This window comes from Chinchilla lanigera, unplaced genomic scaffold (assembly GCF_000276665.1).
Source record: "Chinchilla lanigera isolate Chin_1 unplaced genomic scaffold, ChiLan1.0 scaffold00033, whole genome shotgun sequence".
Lineage (NCBI taxonomy): Eukaryota > Metazoa > Chordata > Mammalia > Rodentia > Chinchillidae > Chinchilla > Chinchilla lanigera.
The window spans coordinates 21,672,391-21,692,212 of record NW_004955434.1 but is presented as its reverse complement, the minus strand read 5'-3'; the positions used below and the strand labels follow the sequence as shown (position 1 = coordinate 21,692,212).

General features: G+C 43.2%; 1 protein-coding gene across 3 annotated transcripts in view; it reads right to left on the bottom strand.

The window, feature by feature from the left end:
* Dennd4c (DENN/MADD domain containing 4C) overlaps window positions 1-19,822 on the bottom strand; it is a 100,775-nt gene that overhangs the window by 48,630 nt on the left and 32,323 nt on the right. For 2 of the 3 annotated variants that reach the window (XM_005388729.2, XM_013516304.1), the window contains 8 exons: window positions 16,320-16,572; window positions 14,716-14,785; window positions 12,790-12,959; window positions 9,599-9,837; window positions 7,462-7,528; window positions 6,299-6,357; window positions 4,816-4,960; window positions 1,467-1,642 (listed from right to left, as the gene is read on the bottom strand). In XM_005388729.2, coding sequence (XP_005388786.1) covers window positions 1,467-1,642; window positions 4,816-4,960; window positions 6,299-6,357; window positions 7,462-7,528; window positions 9,599-9,837; window positions 12,790-12,959; window positions 14,716-14,785; window positions 16,320-16,572 — 1,179 coding nt within the window. The remainder of the gene's footprint in view (window positions 1-1,466; window positions 1,643-4,815; window positions 4,961-6,298; window positions 6,358-7,461; window positions 7,529-9,598; window positions 9,838-12,789; window positions 12,960-14,715; window positions 14,786-16,319; window positions 16,573-19,822) is intronic. The other variant, XM_013516305.1, reaches the window with a different exon arrangement.

The following is a 19,822-nucleotide window of genomic DNA, read 5'->3' as shown; positions in this document are numbered from 1 at the left end:
AAGTATGGGAAAAGATACATTAAACATTAACTACTGCTGGGTGTGGTGGTACACTCAGGAGGCTGAGACAGGAAGATCACTGTGAGTTTGAGGCCAGCCTGGGCTACACAACGAGTGCAAGTTCAGCCTGAACTACAAAGCCAAGACTCTGCCTCAAAAAAATATATCAATTACTGTAGTAATGTCACAGAGTAACACAAAGAACACTAGAGTTTTAAAAATCAAGCAGATGACAGAAAAATAAACTGCACTGAGAAGAAAAAAAAAGCAAGTTATTATATACCAGACATGGGCTGTGGCTGAAGCTACCCACCAAGCCAGTATCACAACAGGGATAAAAAGGACTGACTTTTATGGAGATATAATTCATATACCATGTAATTCATCCACTGAAGCAATTCAACAGCTTTCACCATATTCACAGAACTGCAGGCCCACACCCATAACCAGTTCTGAACTTTTCCATGACCTCAAAAAGAAACGCACACTCCCACCCCACCCCAAGGTAAGCACTAATTGATTTGCCTTCCTCTATAAATTTGTCTATTTTGAACATTTCACATAATAAAAGGTGTTTTTCTGTTTTTGTTTTTGAGACGGAGTCTTGCTATATAGTTCAGACTGCCTTCAACTTACCATGTAGCCCAAGCTGGCTTCAAAATCACTGTGATCCTCCTGCCTCAGCCTCCCGAGTCCTGGGATTACAAGCGTGCGCCACCACACCCAGTAACATAAAGTCATTTAGCACAACGTTTTCAAGGTCCATCCATGTTGTGCACAACTTAACCTTATTCATTAAGGCAGTGTAATGTTGGCAAGACGGCAACAGACTGCAGGAACAGAGTCAGCTCAGAAACACACAGGCACTGAACGCAGCAGAGCTGACAAGAAAGCCCAGGCGCAGCAGATTAACCGGCCAACAGGAAGTCTGGCATGGGATGTGGTGGCACACATCTGTAATCCCAACTCTGGGGAGGCTGAGGCAGGGGGATCACCGTAAGTTTGAGGCCAGCCTGGGTCTGATTCTTGGCATTGTGAAAGAAGAAAGAAAAGAGAGAAAGAAGGCAGGGAAGAAGAACTCTTTATAAAATTTGAATCCTGATAACCAAGAGAATGGTGTGACAGCACCCTTTACGGCAGTGAGGCCAAACCTTCCAGAGCTTTCAATGACACAAAAACAGCCCACCGCAGCACGCGTGCCTCAGGCTTGCCACCACCGCTCGCACAGTGATTATACTTCACTTTAAAGAAGTAAACTGGGCCAGGTGTGGTGGCGCACGCCTGTAATCCTAGCACTTAGGAGGCTGAGGCAGGAGGATCACTGTGAGCTCAAGACAGCCGGAACTACGACAGTGAGACCCTATCTCAAGAAATCAAAATAAAGAAAAAGTAAAAATAACAAAAAGCTGTAACTGTGTATGGTGAAAAACGCAGAGGCAGTGGGTAACGTAAGGCCGACAACTCACACATATAACACGTTCGTATCCAAGTCAACGCAAACGACGTCCTGCGGCGGGTCGTGAAGATCAAAGTACCGCGAGTCGACACCGACTATGAAGGGCAGCGGCGCGCTGAGCACCGCGGCCAGAGACAGCGGGCACAGCGGGATGTAGGGGCACCCCCACTGCAGCGGGAAGACCATCTGGGGAGAGAGCACAGGGAGCCGTGCGCTGACCCGCAGAGACAAGCGCACCGCGAACACTGGAAAGGGCCCGCGGAGAGCCGCGAGTGCAGGGTTTAACCCTAAACTTCACTCTTTTTGTTGTTTTTTGGTTTTGGTTTTCCTCCGGTACCGGGAACCGAACTCACGACCTTGCACTTGCCAGGCAGGCGCTTTGCCGCTGAGCTAAATCCCCAGCCCCTTAAACTTCACTCTTAAGCCAGATGACTCTAAAATATTACTGAGCGAAGAATAAACACATGTGCTCAAAATTTTCAAACGTGACAATGACCAGAAGCACAGTAAAAGTGCCAATAGTTGCTGGCATGTTCATCCTTCTAATACTTGTATAAAACCCACGTGCTCATTTAATGGCAAGAGTCAAACTACAGAGATAAAACTGTCCCCAAAAATCGTAAGACGAATTTATGCTTTTTGATGTTTATGCATCTCATCCACTTAGTCTCACAATAACCTCTGGCCAAAATCCAACTACGAGCACTAAGGACTGTTTTAACTCTCTGGGTGTGGCGGCCCACGCCCGTAATTCCAGCACTGCACCACGAAGGATTGTGAGAGTTCAAGGCCAGCCTGAACTGCATATCAAGATCCTGTCTCAAAAAACAAAACAAAAAACAAAAACACCCAAAGGGCCTGGAAGTATATAGCTCAGCAGTGGAGTTCGCGCTTAGCATGAAGGAGGCCCTGGGTTCAACTCGAAGCACTACATTAAAAACACTAATAAAACCACGTGTCACCACACACCTGTAACCCCAGCATTCTGGGAGGCTGAGGCAGAATAAGCACAAACTCAGGCCCAGCCCAGCCAACTTAGTAAGACTGTCTCAAAAAACAAAAAAATTTTAAAGGGTTGGCGTCAGTGCAAAGGCCTTGGGTTCAACCCCAGTATCAACAATAATAATAATAAAAATTTTAAACTAACGGTTCTCTTAGGTATGGTAAGTCACTTCAAAATCTCAACAAAAGAACAGCTATTCAAATAAACATTTAAAAAAATCCAACTTCAGTGAAACCTGACATCTCAAAAAACTCAATATAAGTTGTTCTGCAAGAATTTTCACCCACTTGTCTTTACAAAGATCCATCTTAATTGTGTGTTCTTTACAAAGACACACACAGCTTTGCTACGGCTCTTCATTCATTCTTTGATATATATTCACATCGCTTTCCTTTGGAAGTATCTGACCTGTTAACATGCTTTTCAGTTTTTTCTTCTTCAAATAGTAACTCGCCTAACTACCACATCTTGATTTTTTTTTTTGTCTTTTTTTGAGACAGGGTTTCCCTACACAGTTCAGGCTGGCCTTGAACTAACTTGGTAGCCCAGCTGGTCTCAAACCCACAGAGATCCCTCCTGCCTCAGCCTCCCTAGTACTAGGATTACAGGCATGCACCACCATGCTCGGCTACATCTTTATTTATCAACGACATTATATGCAACTCAGATAGTTCTCCAACATCAGTTCTCAAACGGGCATGGGATGACATAAAAAGAATGTGTTAGGTACATATACCAACTCCCTACAATACATGTAATCATTATATATTGCAAACATACACTAATAAAAATTTTTTAAAAAGCAGTTGTGATTGCCAGGCATGGCGGTGCACATCTGTAATCCCAGCACTTGGGAGACTGAGGCAGTTCAAGGCTAGCCTGAACTACGTAATGAGACCCTGTCTCCAAATAAAACCCCAAATAATAAATAAATAGCCATCAGTTACCTAAACCTTGTACAACTACCTGTCCTTGCACAGTACTGCTGAAATCAGGCAAGAGTCTGGGCCAAAAGTGTCTGACAGCCAAGCGTGGCAATGCACGTCTGCAATCACAGCACCTGAGAGGCTGAGGCAGGAGGATCACTGAGTTCCAGGCTAGTCTGGGCTACATAGTCAGTTCAAGGCCAGCCTGAACTATACAGTGTGACCCTGTCTCAAAAAGAAAAAACTGTCTGACAAAGTGTGGGCAGATAAACACTAGTGTTTTAGGAAGGGACAGATGAGTGGCAACTTTCTAAAAGTGCTCAGTTCATTAAGAAATATTTCACTGTGATAAGTTTTGCTTTCACAAGCACCTGTGCAGCAGACTTGAGAAAGAAATAGTAAGAATCATCATAAGCCGCGTTTATGGTTATTTTTGTCCTAGCAGCAGTTCTCTGACCAAATTAAGGTCCTGGAGACATACATTTTTTGTTGTTTTAGAAGTTGTTACTAAGAAACAACTCCATGTTAGGCAAGTGCAATAAGTACTGAGAATATAGAAGTAAACAGACTTCTTTTTTTTTTTTTGCGGTACTGGGGATTGAACTCATGACATTGCGCTTGCCAGGAAGGTGCTTATGCCACTGAGCTATATCCCCAGCCCCCAGACTTAAATTCTTACTTGCAAGAGACTTACATTATTAAAATGGGGAAGAGAGAACAATCAATTACCTTAAATCAAATAATGGGATATCAGACTGGAAGAAGTGGAACACCCCAAGTTCTACACTAAAGCCTATAAAGCCCTATATCATCATTATTTTTACGTATAATAAGAAACCATCATAAAGTTTTGAACAAGAATTATTTGATTCAATTTTTATTTGTGCTTTACATAAGAACTAAGCACTTTTATGCTATCCTCCTCACAACCAAGTCCTATATGCTACTAGGTACAGTGATTAACTGATAAAATGGGAAGAAATTAACCATCTAATTCATCTGCATAATTTATGCTGAAATTGGATGGAGCTTCTTAATTTAATCAGCTTCACTCACACGTAGTCCAGGCTGGCCTTGAACTCACTATGTAGCCTGGGCCGGCCCTGCACACACGGTGACCCCTCCGCCTCATCTTCCCAAGTGCTGGGATGACAGGCGTGCACCACTACGTCTGGCTACACGTTTTATTATTCAATCATATAGTTGCTATTCTCTGGAAAACCCTAAAATGAAAAATTAGCAACTGACATTTCTTCTCAAACAGAAATCACCTTTGTTTTCTATACACTATTTTTCTTTGCAACCCAATTATCTTATGCTAAACTTTCACCAGGCTGGTAATCTTTAAAGTTGCTTTGTTTGAAGATTTCTCCTTAGAATGGGAATTCTCTATCAGTTATTTTGTTATAAAAGGAAAATTCTATACTTACAGCCACAACAGCTTCAGCTACCCCAGTCAACACAGCTGGCCTAAGAGAATGCAGCAGAATTTTATTCTCAAGTAAAACTAAAAGCAGCAAAGTTGCACAATTCTCAGGACCCAGATTCATCAGTAAGGTGCTAAAGTTGGCTCCACTAGGTAAAAAGAGAAAGGGTTATGAACTACTTTGCTAAAAATGTATTAAGATTTGCTTATTAAATTATTTTCTCAGTGTTAATAATTAAGAATCTAGTATTAATTTTAAATCTGACAGTAATGAATCAAAAATAAAAAGCAAATTTAGTGCAATAATATAATGGAGTGACTTAAAACTCATCTTATGATAAAAACTGTAATTAAATATCATTAATTGTTAACAAAGGGACATTTATCAGGAAAGGTTTTCCTGAAGCACAATCATTTGAGCTGAGTTCAAAAGAATGAAGGCAGGGGTGGGATGGAAGGTATGAGATCATAACACACACTAGCGTCATAATCAAGAAACTGCACAGTAAGGGAAGAAGTGAGAAGAACATGAAATCAGACTGAACGGAAAGAAAACCATTGTATCTGATTCTCAAACAGACACACACGGCTGCACTGTGCACAAAGAACCGAAGAAAGACAAGAGGGTCGATCAAAAGGTGAATACAGAGCTGGGGCTGGTGGTAACCCCGAGTTCCAGCTACCCCCGAGCATGGAAAGTTGCTGGAGTGGGGAGCTTAAGGAGACTCTGTCTCAAAATGAAGGATGAAAAAAGGACTGGAGAGAGAGGGGGCTGGGATTTTGCTCAGCGGCACAGCGTCTGCCTGGCAAGCGCAAGGCAGTGAGTTCGATTCCCGGTACTGGGGAAAAACAACAACGAAAAAGGACGGGAGATATATAGTCAGCGGTGTAGCATGAGGCCATGAATTCAAACACTAGTACCACACACACAAGAAAGGTTAGTAATGAAGTAGTCCAGGTAAGTAAGTATGCTAGCCTGTACTGGTGAAGAAGAGCAATTAGATTGAAGATATTTAGGTTAAAATCAGTAAACTCAACATTTACTTATGAACTAGATATGGGAAGAGAGATCACAGGAAAACCAAAAAAACAAAACAACAAAAAAATCACAGGGCTGGGGATTTCGCTCAGCAGCACTGCGCCTGCCTAGCAAGCGCGACGTCATGAGTTCGATTTCCGGTACTGGAAAAAAAACAAAAAAACAAACAAAAAACACAAGGAAGGGAAAGAATGCCCTATATCCAGCCTAGCAATTTCCCTGTTACCATTTAAAAACAGTACCACCCCTCATCCCTTATAAAACAACACTTAACTTTGCTACCCTAACCCCTAAAGCATTTTAAAGCATTCTGCTCCAAGTGAACAAACACAGCATTTTAAAACCACTAACTGGGCCGGGGATGCAGCCTAGTGACACGGCCCTGGCCCGGCACCTCAAGACCCGGGCTCCATCCCCAGCACCACAATTCACAGATACCACTGATTACCTTAGCGGTAAAGGCGTAGAAACTGGCTGCGATAATATTAGTGCATCATGGACTGACAGCTGAAAAAAAGAAAAGATAAATTAACCAAATCAATTTTGAAATCTGAATATTTAGATTATGGGTAAACAGAAAATAGTTCAACATGCAAACTCTTTGAAACATACTAAGATGCAAAATAACTACATTCACTCAGCGACTGCATTAGTTCTTTTCAAACTCAGTTTCGCAGAGTTTTGAATCAGTTAACTGGTTAAATGGCAGTTAAGGGTCGGGGATTTAGCTCAGCAGCACATGCACCTGCCTGGCAAGTACAAGGTCCTGAGTTCGATTCCCAGCACCAAAAAAAAAAAAAAAAGTTAAAAAAAGGCAGTTAAAATTTTTAGACTGTAATTTTTTATTAAAACCTCAATTTATTTACTCAGCAGATTATTAAGCACTTAATAGTTGCTTGATATATATTAATACTTAATGAACTGAACCACATTCAAGATCAATACTCTCCGGCTTAATCCTACCATATGTAGTATTTATAATCTCTTAGGAAAAATATTAAACAGCTTGCCTATACCGACCAGTATAACTCAAACCGCCACCACACAAAGGGTTGTGGTCCAGAAAGAGATAGTACATAAATGAAAACAAAACTGATCTGGCAGCTTTTACGACAATCTGATCTCATACCTGCATTTAAGAAACAAGCCAAGCGGTCGCCTACGGACCCGGGCAGGCCTGCTCGCGTGGGTAACGCCTCACCCAGCAAGCTGTGTGAGGCACACGCTGGAGGCCTGCCTGGCTTTGGAAAGTGCCGCCGCGGGCTGTTCCACTGCCCCCCCGGCAACCGCAGCTCACTTCGTATTTCTTAGTCATTCTGATATCGAGAACAGAATAATGCAATTCTGGGTTTTACCTGATTAAAATTAGCTACATAAAGGCCACGCACGGACCAATGAGAACAGTATCGTGAACCAAAAATTGTAATTACTCCAATTCTGTGCATCCAGGACCCAAAAGCCCGTGAAGAGCTCCCTGCAAAGCCCTCAAATAAAGCGAGTTCAAGAACTTCATGAACGTGTACTGCTCATCTCACAATCGAGGGCGTGGGACGCGTTCCGCAACGGCTGGAGTGACACAAGCAGCTCTCCCAGAACACGCTACTTCATTACCTGGACAAGAATCCTTGGTCTCTGCGGTGAAGGAAACGGGATGTTTTGCATAAAATACGAAATGTGCCTAGAAAACGTTACAAAATAATGACCATAATTACTTTTGTAAAATGTTTCATATACAGCACTTTAACAAATCTTAAACATCACTATAACGTTATCCCCACAGTAAAAAACAAACTTTCAGGCTGGGACGGACCGCACAGCAGAGTGCCTGCCTAGCTTGCCCGAGGCCCCGGGGACGGGGGCGTGAAGGCCCCATGATGACACGCGGACGGGCGGTGGGCTGGGAAGGAAGGGAAGGAGGGGGAGGGCGGGGGGGGATGGGGGAGAAGGGGAACGGAAGGGCTCAGGGAGGAGGAGAGGGGGACGGGAGTGAAGAATCTCAGTGTAAACACACACTAACCAAAATGCACAATGTGTTCTCTAACTCAAAGTCTATACTAACAATTCCTATTTTCACCAGAGAAGACAACACAAATACAGTTCTCATAAAGAAGTTCATTTTTCTTCCAGTACAGAGGGTTGAACCCAGGGCCTTCACACTGAGCTCTTTTTGCTGTTTAACTTTAATCTCACTAAGTCCCTAAGCTGCGCAAACTGCCTCAGCCCTCCTGCCTCAACCCCACGAAGTGTCAGGGCTGTAGATGTGCACCGCCACGCCTGGCCAAGAAGCTAACCTTTACAGACTTGCTTATCAGAAAGAAACTCCGATAGAACAAACTAGCAAGAGTACAAAATGCTTGTTATCTTTTTCAGCCCTGGGCACGGGATGCAGGGCCTCACGAACACTGTATGAGCGTTCCATCGCCGAGCTTCATCCTCGGTCCTGTCCAACATGCCAAGGAGCCGGCTTACAGGAACTAAGTCCAGGGCACTCACACAGGACTTAACCCCAGCTTCACTGCCATAATTCTGAACAAACACCTACGCGCTATTTTTCTACCTGGAAATGTTTAAATGTCTCCGGAGTTTTGAACTCTTAGGAGCCACTAAAATGAAAGACAGTATCTGAACTGAAAAAAAATTATTTATACTGATTTTATTTTCACAAGCTATCAATATTTTAATTTTTATTTATTTTATTTTTGGTACCAGGATTCGAACTCAGGACCGTGCACTTGCCAGGCAGGTGCTTGTGCTGCTAAGCTACGTCCCCAGCCTAAATTTTGAAGTTTGTTATCATGTCACCAACACTAAATTTTACCATGAAGTCTTAAAATTGATCTGGCAGCTGAGAGTTAAGTCTAGAAATACGAACCACTATTTTAGCATCCCAGGAGTACAACATTACAGCTGGAACCTGTTTACATACTACGTCTTGACGAGCTCACACAAGAGCCTTAAACCTTCTTACTTTACTGGCAGGGTGTGTAAGTTTTACACTATATTAAACAAACAGGTGAGCGCGGCGGTGCCCAGCAGCACTGAGATTCAAGCAGGAGGGTCACAAGTTCAAGCCCAGCCTGCTAACTTTGCAACCTAGTGAGACCTGTCTCACAATAACAAAGAAGAACGGGCTAGGGATGTAGCTCAGTGCAAAGGCCCTGGGTTCCACCCCCAGTACGGCACAAGAAAAAAACCACCAACAACAAACAAAAGCCAATGTGCCACAGCAATCAGAAAAGTTTGAAAAAGACAAAATGGCTCCACATCTACCTTTCTTTCTTAAAAAATGTCCATGACAAAGGGAATCACAAATCAAAGCAAAAACATGAAAGTTCTGTCCTGTGCTAAAACCACACCTTACTTACATGCAATATCCATAATTCACCCTTCACAGTATCTCCAGCGGCTTAGTCCCGTCACACTTAGAATGCGGGCTGGCCCCTGACACAGCGTGTGTGCATGTGCCTCTGTCATCAGGGAACGGACGGGACCAGCAACGCAAAGTGCACACGCTCACGGGCGCCACCTGCCCAGCCAGCTTCTCCAACGGCCCGCGCCCAACGGCCCGGTCACCACTCCTCAATCCTAAGTTCACAGCCAAGCACTCAGGAACAGGGAAGATTCAGGGAGAAGCAGGGTCACCGCGGCTCTCCCACTTCCAACTCCAAGGCTCGCCGTGCGACACACCCCAAGATCGGCCGACGTAAACCCAGCTGTCCCACCCGACACGGCCCGCCGCTACACGTACTTCTCAATGGGAAGAGGGTGTGGTCCAGACACAGAAAGTTTGTAGATAAACATGAGAAATTTTCTAAAAGCTTCAAAGAAAGGCCAGTGTGAGAGCAAACAGATGCATTTGTTTGAATTGATGGACTTTGAGATCACTTTTCTCTCCACAGGTGTCAAGAGGCCCAGCTGCATTAGCTGCTTCTCGGTCAGAAGTTCCCGAGAGTAAGGCTCGTAAAACTGGATGGCAGCTCCATATACCTATAAAGTAATAAAATCCTGTTACAAGACCGCTTTTAAAAATTAATTTCCCTCAACCAGCAACAGGGACTGTGGGGAACAAGGAGCCCTTCTCCACTGCTGATGGCGTGTAGACTGGTGCAACCACTGTAGAAATCACTGTGGAGACTCCTCAGAAAACCAGGACTAGAGGTTCCATTGGACTCAGCCATTCCCCTCCTGAATATCTTCCCAAAATAATTAAGAGCATCATACCACAGCAATATATGCACATTTACAGTGGCACAGTTTGTAATAGCCAAATCTTGGAAACAACTTAAGTGCCCATCAACTGGTGAACAGATAAAGAAGATGTGGTTTTTTAATACAATGGAGTACTACACTGCCATAAAGAAGGTTACACTCAAGAAAAATCACTGTGCCTTGAGTGTGAACAAGCGTCTTTCTTCGTCTTATTCGCTATCTGCATTTCTTTAGTGACACCTAATCAAGTCTTTTACCCATTTTTAACCTGGGTTGTTCAGCTTTGTTTGCTGCGTTATAGGAGGTCTTTCCATATCCTGGGTGTAAATACCTGGAGCAGGGAGTGTAGCTCAGTGGCAGAACTCTTGCCTACCACGTTCTAAACCATGAGTAAGAGCCCCAGCACTACAAATTTTTTTAAAGCAAAAAAAAAAAAAAAAAAAATTTCCCTTTCTGTGCCTTTCACTCTCTCAGCAATGCCCTTAATGGATAAAACTTTTTAATTTTGGAGAATAATTTATATATTTTTTCCTTTTGTTACCTTTTGGTGTCATAATAGAAATCACCAGCAAACCCAATGGATGAAGACTTCCTCTACCACTGAGTGACATCTCCAGCCCTGAGTGTTGTTTTGGTTTTGCTGCTGTTGTCAAATACAAGTATTTCAAAGTGATACCAACTTTTTAACAAGCATTACGACAAAAGCAAGAACACACATTTCACACACACGGAAGTTACACTGCTATCACCTGATGAATGAATGAGCCTAAGCAGACCAAGGGCCTCAGTGAGGGAAATCCAATTTGTAACTCAAGGATTTGCAGACTTTTGCATCTTCAGTTGTATTTATTACCTTCAGCAGGAGAAACTGTAGGTGACGACTAGGCTAAGCAGCCAGGTTAGCTGCAGGCAATGCAGTCAACGGGGTCCCGGCCGTCACCCCTCCTCCGCACGCTGCTGGGCGCTCTGCACACGCTGTCTCCAACATGGCCGCCGGCCGCGGTGCGAGCCACCGGCTCTGTCTGACCCACAGCTCAGCTCGGGTTCCTCCAATCAGTGCGCCTATTTCACCCAATTTTCTAATACAGTTTATTATTACTGTTACCTGCCTTCTGTTTAATATTTTACTTGTCTTCTCTGTTTTAATTTATCATTTTATGTCATTATTCTAGTCTTACACATCTTTTATATGAGGCAACTATTACCTTCTCTATGTTTTTGTTTTGTTTTGTCTGTGGTGTTCCAGGGCATCACTGTAACATGAAAAAAGGTGAATGTACTGAATTTCTGCTGAATGTTCGGAGTGCATCTTTAATCTAAAGACTTCCCATCACCCTGAGAAAACTCCCAAATCAATGCTTTTATAACGTTGTCTTTTTTCTAGTCTCACTTTGGGAACTCAGGTTCTCTCTGTGTAGTTCAGGCTGGTCTTGAACTCGCAGTGATCCTCCTGCCTCAGCCTCTTAAATGCTGCGATTACGGGTGCGTGCTACCTCCGGTGAAAGGAAGGGTGTGGAAACTCGGGGTTTAGCTCAGAACTGCCACCCCTGAAAGCCGTTTTTGTCAGAACTGTGTCACACACACGCACCAACTCTCACAGTGAACGTGATCACGTACCGCAAACATGTACCACCAAAAATTTAACATTCTGTAAAAAGGACAAAAAGGAAGGAAGGAAGTGCAGGAAGTCAAGAATAAATGGAGATGGCACGGTGGCACAGGCACCTATAATCCCAGCTACTTAGGAGTCCGAGTAGAAGAATCAAAGCTTCAAGCTCAGCCTGAGCAACTTAGTGTCACCCAGTTGCAAAATAAAATTTTAAAATAAAATAAAATGAAGCTATTCACTGGATTTTAATTTGTTTGTTTGTTTGTTTTCCGGTACTAGGAATCAAACTCACAACCTTGCACTTGCCAGGCAGGCGCTGTGCCACTGAGCTAAATCCCCAGCCCCTGGATTTTAAATTTAAAGAGAGTATTTCCGGTTTCTATACATTTGATTTACTTTCTACTTTATCTGGTTTTTTGGCCATGCTGGGGAGCAAACTCAGGGCCACATACGTGCTAGGCAAGAGCTCTACTTCTGAGCCACAACTCAGTCCCTTCTTATCTTCAGAACGACTTCTGCTAACCTGCTCAGGTAGGCTCGGCCAAAACCCTCCTGCCCTAGGTATTGTCACATGGGAAGAAAACGTTCCTGGCCTAGCTGCTAGCTCCCCTTGGGATTAAGCCTCCTAGCCCAACTACTCTATTCATTTTTTAAAATACCTTATTCTTTCCCTGATACTTTGAGTCCCCCTATTTGATAATGAATCATCTCAGTTACATATTCAATAAATCACATCTTCTATGTTGTCATTTTATTATTTTGATACTGTCAGTATAATCCAGCTTCATTCTATGTCATGCTGATCCTTCCTGTCTTCTGTTACTATGATTTCATTTTTAGATCCAGGTTTTGGAAGTGCATCTCCAGAAAGACTTTATATTCACTTCTGTAGGACAATCACATGTTGACTTTACACCCTGGATATTTTGGTATAAATTTACATTTCTTTGGTCCAAACAATCCTAACATTCAAATAACTAATTTTGAAACATGGCTAGGGACTGGGGATACAGCTCAGCAGCACAGCGCCTGCCTGGCAAGCACCAAGTCCTGAGTTCAATTCCCAGTACCAAAAAACCCCTACAGATAAAATAGGTTTAATTAACAAGCCAAAAATATACCTTTTCAGCCGAAGAACCTGTCAGGACAAAAGTTGAAAAAACTGGAAGTGGATACTTGGTCTGAGGGTCCCAGCACTCAATCGTGGCTCCCATCGGAAGGCAGAAGAGCGGCACAGACTCTGAGAGCGGGAAGGACTCGTAGTCGTCTTCCGGGTACCTGAAAATCAGGCCTTTTGGAGAAAGGAAGCGACGATAAACACCGGCTGTAAAGGTCAGTTTTCTATAAATTACAGATGATACACGTTAAAGGATACTTTATTACCGAATTTCATGCGAATATGTATCTGTGTAAAATTCCAAATCAAATCTTTTCTTGATATAATAGAAATCAAAACCAACTAATACCTTTACTCTATATTTTACCTATGAACTCAGTTAATTATAAAATAAACATTATACTATCCCAGACTTGACTCAATCAATACTATCAGTAATCTTAATATATTTTTTCCTACATATGCTAATACCTTGTGGAGAATGGTAAGAGACGGAAATTTACTAACTTTCAATTAGTCTTTGGGGAAAAAAAATTCAGGGAAGAGATACGTATTAAAATGTCAAGGCAACAGAAATGATCACAACCCCTATGCTCACGCTGAACGAGAAGCATGTAAAAGGCATGCAACATGGAAAATAATCACACAGTAACCCCTGAGACTGAGCACAGGCTGAGACTCGGAAGTAGGAGCAGAAATACTCTGAGAATGATTTCAAACACCCTTTGGACTAAAGCAGCTCAGTGGCATCAGTTAATTAGCCTCTAATACTGCCAAAGCATAGACCACTTCTACATTAAAAACTTGAAGATCAGTATCAGAATTCTGAGTTTAGTCAAATTTGGAGTCCAAATTTTTAGTCTAAATTTGGAGACCAAATTTAGTCTTCAAAACTGTATTCTAAACTAAGTGTCTCATATCAAACACCGAGATACTGCTGCAAAGCATCGTTCTGCAAGGTTTTTTTAAATGATACCTTCTCTGCACCACACACACAAAAAAAGGACATTTTAGAAAGTCACATACAATCAACACATTACAGCAGTAATAGGAGCATCATATTTTTAGATGATACTGAACTTACATCATTAGTGTTCCCTTTATTTTTGTACTATAAATTAAATGGTTTGATTCATTAGTATGAGTTTTTATAAGGACAACCAAGAATTTTCAGATATTAATATGCCTGACTTTCCTGAAAACTTCATTTCAAAAACTGTGCATCATCAAAAGGTAATTGGCACTACTTCTTTTTACAAAGAAGCATTCCAGCATGTCTTCTATTTACAACTGGAGCGTACCTGTGTTTTCAGTTTCTACCCCACCATACCAGGGGGACGCAGAGGCCACACTTAAATCTCTACCGCCCTCGACATCCTACTGTGCAGTAACACCGTGGCGATAGCTTTCGCAAAAACTTCACGGCAGAAAGGGTCCGCAGGCCCTCCTCTCCTCCACACAGCTGACTCTTTGCAACAAGGGGAAGGGAAGCAAGTCCGCCTCTCACGGCAAGTAACATGTGGTTTCAAATCAGACACACACAGATAAGAGAAGGAAATATAAGAAGTAAAGATGCAGTTTTTCACCTTTCTGATTGCCAAAACATACAAGGTAGAGAGTAAGCAGTTTTCCATTAAATTATTATATCTGTTAGTGCAGACCAAAAGCTTGCGTGTTTTTACCCCACATAACTTCCTTTGGGTAGAAGTTTAAACGTAATTAACAGCACATCTAGGGGTGAGGGGACATACCTTGCAGTACATAATGCATTAAAAAAACTTATGCTCTACATGCTAAAATTACAGACAATTCAGTTTATGAATAAAGCAATTCCAGAAACTACATAAAGGAACACAGTTTGTCTCTCCTAGTTAAATGTTAATGTGCACCAATAACCACAGCAGCAGAGACGAATCTTTAATTCACTTACCAGCTTTATATGCTATTGCATTGGAAGCAGGCACAGACTTCTTGTAACACAAAAACACACTGGAGCCCCACTGTAAAACAGACACTAAGGTAAGAAAAGACGAAATGAAGTGAAATTCATTTTCCTGAACAGGATTCTGATCATTCAGGAGGGTTTGCTGAACACTACTCCTGCAGGGCTGGGGCGCGGCTCAGCAGCGAAGCACGTGCGTCAGATGTGCAAGGCCTGCAGGGCTGGGGCGCGGCTCAGCAGCGAAGCACGTGCGTCAGATGTGCAAGGCCTGCAGGGCTGGGGCGCGGCTCAGCAGCGAAGCACGTGCGTCAGATGTGCAAGGCCTGCAGGGCTGGGGCGCGGCTCAGCAGCGAAGCACGTGCGTCAGATGTGCAAGGCCTGCAGGGCTGGGGCGCGGCTCAGCAGCGAAGCACGTGCGTCAGATGTGCAAGGCCTGCAGGGCTGGGGCGCGGCTCAGCAGCGAAGCATGTGCTTCAGATGTGCAAGGCCGGCGTTCCCTCCCCAGCAACAGCAACTGCCACAACAGCACCCTGTGTTTATCACACACACTATGCAGTATAAATGCAGCAAAGCCCTGCTGAGAAAACTTCAGAAAAGAGAGAAGACAAGACAGTCTCAGAACGTTCAGAACCGTCCGACTTCGCAGAGACTACTTCAGCCTGAAACAGCACGAGGCGAGTATCGCCGAAGCCTGCAGCAGGGAGACGGCACCTAAGCTCTGCAGACACCACCTGCAGAGACCTCCGCGTCTCCACGAGCAGCTACAGATGCAATCACTGCCTGCACAGCCACGTTAGGGGAACACTGGTTTGACCTGAAGATACTTTTCAAAATAAATCTGACTCAACAGTCAACTTGAAGGTGGGGCGTGGTGGCGCACGCCTGTAATCCCAGCACTCGGGAGACTGAGGCAGGAGGATCACTGCAAGTTTGAGGCCAGCCTGGGCTACAAACTGAGTTTAAGGCTAGCCTGAACTGCATAGTGAGACCCTGTCTTACATACAAAAAAAGTAAACATTAGCTTTATAAAACTGTAAGACAAAAGCATGCCCAATGTTCTTCTTCACTTGAAAATCCTTTTACAGTGTCAGCATGCAAAAACACAATGTTTAAAATAAATGTAAGGACAACTCTCACCCATTATCTTTAATTGCCTTTGCAGACATGATTGAAACCCAAAAGTTAACGAAACCTCTATGTAATATAACATAGACAATATTAGGATTTACCAAAAAAAAAAAAAGGAAAAAAAGGAAAAGAACCTCTGACTTAAAATATTCTTTTTCTGGATTTTCAATCTAGATTTATTCTAAATCATCAGATAAAACTTTTAAGAATGACTTTCAATCACAAAACTCAAGACAGCTAAAGTAACAAAAACAATAATCATAAAAATATGACAAGAAGCTACATGCCTAGGATCAGGATGATACGTGTATGTACCAATCCTCCAGCATGAATGTATTTGCTATGTTACTGCAAACATACACAGTACTAATTAAAAACACACACACCTAATAATCAGCAGGAGCCCAAAGCTATCCCTTTTGTTTTCAAATGAAACTCTGAAAACGAAACAGCTCCATTCTTACCATCCCACAATTCAAGTTTTTGTCCACTTTGCAGAAGGTGTGAGGAGGGCTTTCTCCTTTGCTGGTCACAATGACACAGATATCAGTTACGGCCAAGGCGTTCTGAGGTCGGACCGGAGGAGCCCTCCGGTAGGTGATGAAGATTCTCTGCGAAGTGGTGGAACTATTGTTGACGTTGGCACAGCGGCCGTAGGGTGTAGCGAGGATCACTTCACATCCTGGAATAAGCCTCTCTTTCCCTTCATATAAAACACTGCACAGCAGGGACAGCAGGGAAAGAACAGGCTTCAGATTAATGCTGGTTTTCTTCCTGAAACAAAACTCTGGTCTTTTCTATTGTTTCTCAATTCTGAATTATAAACCAAAGCAAAACCACTATAATGTAATAATTTAAATATAAATATAAGCAGGGATGTAGCTCAGTGGCACAGCACCTGCCTGGCAAGCACAAGGCCCTGAGTTTGATCCCCGGCACAAAAAAAATAAATAAATAAAAATCTCTCAATTATTTTTTAAAAGCTACCATATAATTTAAGAAGCATAAACAGAATCAAACAACTTAAATTTTTTATTGCTGGGCACGGTGGCACACACTGTAATACCAGTAGTCGGGAGGCTGAGGCAAGAGGATCACTGAGTGTTCGAGACCAGCCTGGGCTACATAAGTAAGCTCAAGGCCAGCCTGAACTGCATAGGAAGCTCCTGTCTCAAGAAGACAAAAAAAAAAAAACAAATTTACTGAGTATTATAAAACACCTATGAAAAAATAAGAGTATACTACAAACATCCTCAGATGAATTCCTTTACATTTGATCAGATTTTCAGGTATTTTCACAAAAAATTTCTTTGTATAATACCTCACACTTTTAATTTTAAAAATCCTCTGAAAGCTGTGCATGGTGACACATACCTATAATCCTGGCACTCAAGAGGCTGAGGCAGGAGGATTGCCATGAGCTCCAGAGTGGCATGGGCTACACGGTGATTTCAAGGCCAGCATGAACTATATACATAGCCAGACCTTGTCTCAAAAAAACAAAAATAAATAAACAGCCAGGTATGGTGGCATACACTTGTAATCCCAGCACTCAGGATGCTGAGGAAGGAGGACCACCAAAGTTTGAGGCCACCCTGGGATATAAAGTGAATTCAAGGCCAGCCTGAACTGCATACGAGACCCTGTCTTAAAAAGACAAAAGTAAATAACCTCTGAAGCTGAGCATGATGGCACATGCCTATAATGCCAGCACTCAGGAAGCTGAGGCAGGAGGATCACAATGAGTTTGAGGCCAGCCTGCACTACACAGTTCAAGGCTACCTTAAGCTACACAGAAAGATCCTGTCTCAAAAAAAAAAAAAAAATCCCTACTTCAAAATGCACTAAAAATCTACAGTAATCAGAACCATGTGGTGCTGGCTTAAGGACAGACATGTACCTCAGCGGAGCAGAACGGGAAGCCCAAAACTCAGCCCTTACGCCGCACCCATTCACTGCAACAGCACCTTCCAAGGCAAGTCAACGGGAAAACCACCTTCCAGCGCCTGGCGCTCGAGCAACTGGACACTCACCTGCAAAGGGCGAGGCTCGGCCTCCTCACACTCTAAGCCCACACACTCAGCAATGAGGTCAAGCAAGGTTTGGTTTTGTTTTTTTTGAGACCAGGTCTTGCTTCGTTCCTCAGCCTGGCCTCAAACTAGTGTTACATCAAACATGAACGCTCGAACGACACCCGGGATTTGGAGGCAGATTTATTTTACGCTGACGGGCACTGACTGGAAGCCCTCCCAGAACACCAGGCCCCGAGCTCCGGCGGTCTAGAGCTTCCCTGTGAGGCACAGCACGAGGTACGACGGTGAGACAGAGCAGCCCGGCCGTTCTTCTGATGAGCCAGCAGGATGAAATCATTAGTTACGAGCTAGGTTAACGACAGCTTGTTACAGTCAGACATCCTACATGTTAGGTTATGCTCTTGTGGTTACAGAGGTCAAGAAAGTAATCATAAGGCCATGAAGCGGTTACAAAGGTAGACAGTTTCAAAAGAACGAAGTTTTAAAAGGAACAATTTCTCTTGTACAGTTTTTCCCTTTCGCTAGAGATCCTTCTACCTCAGCCTCTTAATCAGAGTCAGAGTCATGCACCACTGTGCTCTGCACGTCTTCTTTTGTTTTGTTTTGTTTCCCTTACAGTTTAGAGATCAAATCCAGAGCCTTTGCACTGAGCTAAATCTCTAGCCCTTTTAAATTATGAGACAAGGTTTCACAAAATTGCTAAATTACCCAGGCTGGGCTTGAACTTGCAATCCTCCTGCCTCAGCTTCCCTAAGTGCTGGGATTACAGCTGTGTGCCACCACACCAGCAGCAGTTTTGTTTTGTTTTGTTTTGTTTTGTTTTGTTTTGTTTTGTTTTGTTTTGTTTTGTTTGAGATAGGGTCCCTGCAGTGCAGGCTGGCCTTCAACTGGCTTATGTAATCCAGGTTGGCCTCAACCTTACAGCAATCCTCCTGCCTCAGCCTCCTGAGTACTGGGATTACAGGCATTTGTCATCATGCCTGGCTTTGCAGCTCTAAATATAAGAACACCATGCAACTCTTAGGCAAAGAAAAGGAATAAATGTTTGTGATTTTGTGAAACCTCAGTGACAAAGCAGTCTTAAACATAAAAAGTACACTGACAAGAAAAAATAAACTAGATCTCATTGAAGTTGAAAATATCCATCCTACAACTGCCACCATCAATAAAAATGAAAAGAAAACCCATATTACATGAGAAATGTATATAAATGACACATGTAACTAGGAAATTTTTTTCAGATTATGTAAAGAACTCATGTAATTCATTAGAAAAAGACAACTGGCACAGGGTAGGTGAAGGATACATGGGAATTCTCTGTACTACCTTTGTAGCTCTTATGTAAAACTATTTTCAAATAAAATGTTTTATTTCTTAAAAAGTGAGCAAAGGCTATGAATCCACACATGCCCAGCCGGGAGACAGCTCAGGGCACAGCGCCTGCATGGCACGTGCAAGGTCCTGCGTTCGATTCCCGGTACCAAAGAGAAATTGTCCAAGGCAGATAAGCAAATGGCCAAAAGCACAATGCACTTATTAACCACCTGGGAAGTGCAAATCAAAACCACAAGAAGAGGGGCTGGGGATTTAGCTCAGCGGCAAAAGCGCCTGCCTGGCAAGCGCAAGGTCGTGAGTTCGGTTCCCGGTACCGGAGGAAAAAAAAAAAAAAAACACAAGAAGAGAAAAAAATGGGCCTGCAGCCAGCAGTACAGCACCACCTAACACGCTCTAGGTCCTAGGTTCAATCCCCAGCACGTTATGGGGGAGCACAATGCAGTACCACTCCACATCCCCTGGGATGGCTATAACCAAAAAGATGAACAACAAATGCTGGTGAGGATGCAAAGAAACTGGAACCCTCATACATTGCTGGTGGAAATCAAGTGTTTAAGAATACACTTAGCGGGGCTGGGGATTTAGCTCAGCGGCAAAAG